Source organism: Microtus oregoni, unplaced genomic scaffold (assembly GCF_018167655.1).
Source record: "Microtus oregoni isolate MIOR12 unplaced genomic scaffold, Mior012 000068F_ref0000429, whole genome shotgun sequence".
Classification (NCBI taxonomy): Eukaryota; Metazoa; Chordata; class Mammalia; order Rodentia; family Cricetidae; genus Microtus; species Microtus oregoni.
In genome coordinates this window covers 1701308-1706646 of record NW_024543975.1, presented here as the reverse complement: position 1 = coordinate 1706646, position 5339 = coordinate 1701308, and the positions used below count along the sequence as shown (strand labels likewise).

The 5339-nt window shown below is 56.6% G+C and overlaps 1 protein-coding gene across 1 annotated transcript; it reads left to right on the top strand.

Moving 5' to 3' along the window:
• The first annotated feature begins 2646 nt into the window (after window positions 1–2646).
• Window positions 2647–4113, top strand: CUNH11orf96 (chromosome unknown C11orf96 homolog). The gene is given in 1 exon segment (XM_041641287.1): window positions 2647–4113. A coding segment is annotated over 1 exon segment (729 nt). The 5' UTR covers window positions 2647–2787; the 3' UTR covers window positions 3517–4113.
• The last annotated feature ends 1226 nt before the right edge of the window (window positions 4114–5339 follow it).

Sequence of the window (5339 nt, the reverse complement as noted above, 5' to 3'; positions counted from 1 at the left end):
TGAAGCCTTAATCTTTGGCATAACAAGAAGGCTCTAAGAGGTTGTGGGCCAAGGTCTGATCACTGCCCCTTCGGATGTCTAAGTGGCTTTTCCAACCCAAGGACATCAGTTTTCTGGGCTCTATTTCTGCCTGTCTCTTCTTGCAAGCCAGCCAATCTCATTCTTGTAATATCTTGCTAAAAGCAGCAACAAGCAGCCAACACATGCAAATGGCTTTTTTGTGTATGTTCTTCCCAAACATCTTTCTAGAATTACATAGGTGCAGTAGGCATTTGGTCTGACTTCCAAATTGCCACACATGATGTCGGTGATCATCATAACAAAGGTCCCTAGCTTTCCACTCCTCAGAAGCTGTTTAAGCCAGTGTTAGAATTTGAGGGGGTTCATCTGGGACAGTTTTCCCATCCTGGTACCCCTACTGATATTCAAGCATTGCTAAACTTGTGTTAAATCAATGCAAAGAACAGTGGCCTCAAGTTTAAGGAATATGCAAACTGATTTTGCTCTTTCACCTGATATAATTTTGATCTGATATAATATAATTTCAAGTCCCACCCAGGCCGAAAGTGAGTTTTGATGGACAGCTGGCAGACACTACCATGGCACTCCCCCTCCTCTGACAGTCGACGGTACCCTTGAACACTTGCTGGGGCCAAATGCTGAGAAGTTAGCTTTGATCCCTATGACTTGCCCCACACCCCATCTTCAGACAAATCCCAAAGCAAAACATTTTCCTGCATCTCCGTGGCCTCGGGCCTCATGCAAGGCTTTAGTGGCCTCAGTCTGAGGTCACGTGGCAATTGAGTGAGTTCCCCAGCTCCTTCCCACGCCTCTCTCCTCACAATATCTAGAGTGAGCTTTGAAAAACATCAACCAGAGGAAATCCCCTCAATGCCCTACTGATGCCCTCATGATGAAATTCTGCTTCTGCCGCATGGCCTCAAGACCTTCAGAGTCTGTCCCTGCTTCTCATCCTCTCCTGCTCAGTCTCACAGGCTGCCCTCACCGAGGGCTGCCTTGTGCAGAGGATCCTGACGCCAAAGGCTTTCTTTCTTCCCGCCTTGGCACCCCTCCCCACAGTGTGGTGAGTAAGAGAGAGCACATGGGAGCCACATGCCTGGATCTCAGCTGTGCTGCTGATCAGCTGTGGGGCAAGTTCTCTTGTGCCTTTGTTTCCTCACGCATGCGCAACCCTGGTAACGGTTCTGGTTTCCCAAGGCTGCTGAGAAGACAACATGGCACAACATGGCGTGGTTGGCATGAGCTGATGCACAACCAGACTTGCTTCAGTGCATTACTGTAATTGTCTGTCAGGTGCTGTCTGAGTGCCCCCCACTTGAAGAAGCCTTCCCTGCACACCTCTTTCTCTGTATTGCCTTTAAGCCACCTGCTCTTGTTGGTGTTTTCATGCCCCCCCCCATGCAACTTTTATGATGGAAGCTATGGGCTCCTTCTTTTTCTCTCTCCGTCTCTTGACAAACTCATGTAGCTCAGGCTGGCTTTGAACTCCTGATCCTCTGGTCTCCACCTCTCAATCTCTCATTCACCATTGCTCCCATTTAGTTCTTGAGCTCCCACACAAATTCTCCCCCCCCCCTCTTTTGGAGACAGGGTTTCATTGTAGCTTTTTGCCTGTCCTGGAACTCTCTCTTGTAGACCAGGCTGGCCTGGAACTCACAGATATCTGTCTCCTCTGCCTACCGAGTGCACCACCACCTACACACAAATTCTTAAAAGACCCTGGTGAGTGGGTATATATGCAGGCCAAACCCCACTGATAACCCTCTATTGCCAGAGGCCATGAGCATCCTGGTTCCGCAGGCAGGGTGCAAAGAGTTACCTCCTGGGGCCTTGGAGCTTGAGCAAGGGCTGCTCTGTGACCTTCTTTCCAAGGTCTTGTTTCACTCACTGGTGGGATTTGTCTTGAAAATGCTACCCATACTGTTGGGCTCTGGAGTTCACCCTACCTGTTTCCATCCGTTTCTAGTTAATTATCCCTTCCGAGTCTCCCTTTTCTCGTGTGAAATTGAAGGAATACTAATTATCCCACTCGGCTGTTAGGAGGATGAACAAGATAATGTATGTACAGGGAGCTCGCTGGCTGGCTCTGATAGAAAGAGTGCTCCAGATGGGAGCTATTATTGTTGTTTTGTTGTTGTTAGTTCCCTATCCAAGTGCCACTCTGCGGTTCATGAATGGGGGTGCCAGAGGGACTTGGGGTGGAGAGAGTGAGGAGAAAAGCATGCAGGGAAGAACTGGAATGGAATAATGGGCTGTGTTTGTATTCATGCGTGAGCGTGCCCCCCTCTCCCTCCCTCCCTCCCCCCCCCCGACTGTAAGGTGGCTGGGGAGGGGGGGTGGCAGGGCTTCAGTAGCCTGCCCATTTCTCGGAGCTCAGCTCCGGGCGTCCTGGCTGCGAACACCAGCAGCTGCCCTGTAGTCAGTGCGTCTGGCACGGTTCCAGGCAGAAGAGTCTGCGCCTCGTCTGCGCCTCCGGAGTGATTGGAACTGGGGGCCGGGGAAGCGACCTGAAATCCCGCGGTCAGTCTAGACTTGAGTCTGAGGGTGTCCCAAGACCGACAGCGGTGGCCCAGTTCTGTGGGTCCGGGTAACAGGGTCCCTGAGCAGCGGGGTGTTCACGCTGGATGGACCGCGGCAGGCGGGGCGCGCCTTCCGGAGCGTGGCTGGCGGGGCCCGGCGGGCGGGGCCGGGAAAGGGGCCGTTACTTTCCCAGAGTGGCGGGGAGGGCGACGTCAGGCGGAAGGGCGCGGGACTCGCACGCTTTAAATGGCATTCGCTGTCATCCGAGCTCGCAGTCGTGTGGGCAGAGGCGGGCTATATAAGCGACGAGGCGGGCCGCCGCGAGGCACACGGCGACAGCGACAGCAGCTGCAGGGAGCTTCCAGGAGCGCCGCGGAGTAGCGCAGCACAATCCCGCGTCCCCCGACGGGCCCGCCCGCCCGCCATCCCTCCACGACAGCGCCGGCTCGGGCCAGCGAGGCCCGCCGCCACCCCGCAGCAGATTTGGATCCCCCGCCCGGAGAGCCTCAGGCTGCCGCCTCCCGGGGGACCCCGGAGTCGCGGCCGCCCCCGGAGAGCCCGGGCGCCCCGCCGCCCCCCGGCCCCGCAGCCACCGACGGCGCCATGGCAGCCGCCAAGCCTGGCGAGCTCATGGGCATCTGCTCCAACTACCAGGCGGTGATGCCGCACTTCGTGTGCCTGGCCGATGAGTTCCCGCAGCCCGTGCGGCCCGCCAAGCTGCCCAAGGGCAAGGGCCGGCTGCGGCGGCCGCGCCAGTCCCGCTTCAAGACGCAGCCGGTGACCTTCGACGAGATCCAGGAGGTGGAGGAGGAGGGGGTGTCCCCGATGGAGGAGGAGAAGGCCAAGAAGTCGTTCCTGCAGAGCTTGGAGTGCCTGCGCCGCAGCACGCAGAGCCTGTCGCTGCAGAGGGAGCCTCTCGGCAGCTGCAAACTGAGGAACAGCCTGGACTCCAGCGACTCCGACTCGGCCCTGTGAGGCAGCAGCCGATTTGGGGACTCGCTCCGCCACCACGCGCCAGAGAGCAGCGGGCGCACCCGGAGGGGACCCGCACCCCGAGGCGGCCCGGACCATCGGGGATCTGCACTCCTCGCTCGTTCTGACTCCTGCCCGGCCGAGGACACGCCGGAGCCCCGGAGCCCGTTCGGGGACGCCAGGGAGGGGAGTCGCTTTCTTTGCCCTTGTAAATGTTTATTTTTTAACTCTTCCCCAGTAAGAACTCTGCTGTGAGTGTGCGCGGGAGGCGGCCCGCGCTGCGTCGGCTCGCCGCGACCCTGGGGTCGCCGCTGCAAAGCCTTTGGTTTGCAACTCCGATTTTGCACACCGCTCCACTGTGCCCCACCCCAGCGCACATCCGTTCACACTCACGCGACACTCTTCGCTGAACACTTTTTATAATTGTTGGGCTGGCAGAGGGGACTTGGGGCGCAGCGCGCCTGCTGCTGCAGCCGAAGGATTGATATTTATTTTTGCATTGCAATAGCTGAAGGCGTTTTATTTAACGGTCTTTTTACTTGGATGTTGTCTGTGAGGCGTCCGAATGGACACAAATAAAGTCAATATATTTACACAGTGCACTTTTCCAGCCTTTGGACTTCTTGAACCTTAGGGGTCCGGTTTGGACAGCAGAGGAGAAGGAAATATGGATGAGAAAGGGGCAGGGAGGGCCAAGTGGGGATAACCCAGAAAACTTCCGTCTCCAGAGTGAGGCTACGTCTTTGGTGAACCTGCCTACCTAAGTGGGTCCTCACCCGGCCAAGGGTGCTCCTGCCATCCTGGTCTGCTCTCCACATGGCCTGAGACGTGAGGCTGGTGCTCTGAGGATGGAGAGCGCTCTCTGTGCAGTTGACCTCCCAGGGAGGTCCAGGTCACCTAGCACTCTCTGCCCTTTCCTGACAATGACTTCTTGGTGGTGGTGGTGGTGGTGGTGGAGGGGAAGTCCTGGGAGACAGTAGGAGACCGAATCCGAACCAACAATGGGAAAGTCGGACTGGGATATTTGAACTAAGGGAGAGCGTGCGTGTGGGTGCACGTTCGCTGTCCCGGCGGGTGAGCGAATCTTCCCTCCCCCCTTTCCCACCCCCTCACTCCGCCCTGACTCAGCTCAGTGCCCGGTGCACCTGTGCTTTGGGTGAATCAGGTCTCTTCCTTCTAGGCTCCTCAGGCTACCATGGAGGGAGAGCCAGCAGGGCGGCGAGGTTCCACCGCATCCCCACCCTTTATCAGCTTGGGTCTTTCTTTGTTGACAGAGTAGGAAACAAACACAGCAGCCAGGAAGAAACCACAGGGAGAGCCGAGGGATGCAGGTTCTTCTGACTCTGGGTCTACTTTCCCTTCCCAGGGTTCCTCTGTCGCCGCCTCACACTCTACACCCGAAATCCTCCCAGCTAGAGATGTAGCAGTGCTGCCGGGTGGCAGGGGGCGACCGCGGTAACAAACAACATTCGGCGTAGAAGAGCCGGTACTCATACTCAGCCCTTGACCAACTGCAGAATTCATTAGTCTATGGCTCACCTGGGCCAGACTGCTAAATCAGAGAACAAATACAAACTCTGCTCAGAGGTAGCCATATCTGTGTGCTCGGGCGCCTCCTAGTGGTGGGGTTAGAATGTGTGCGTGTGGGGAGGTCTGTCTGCCTGCCTGCCTGCCTGCCTGCCTGCCTGTCTGTCTTCCTGCACATGGCCCACTTAGGATCTGAAATGCCCCTTTTCTTCTCACATTATCTGGTGCAGCCCTACTATCTGCAAGACAGAAAGCAGAGGAAACGAAGCAAACACAAAATATGCACACAAATGAGAAAG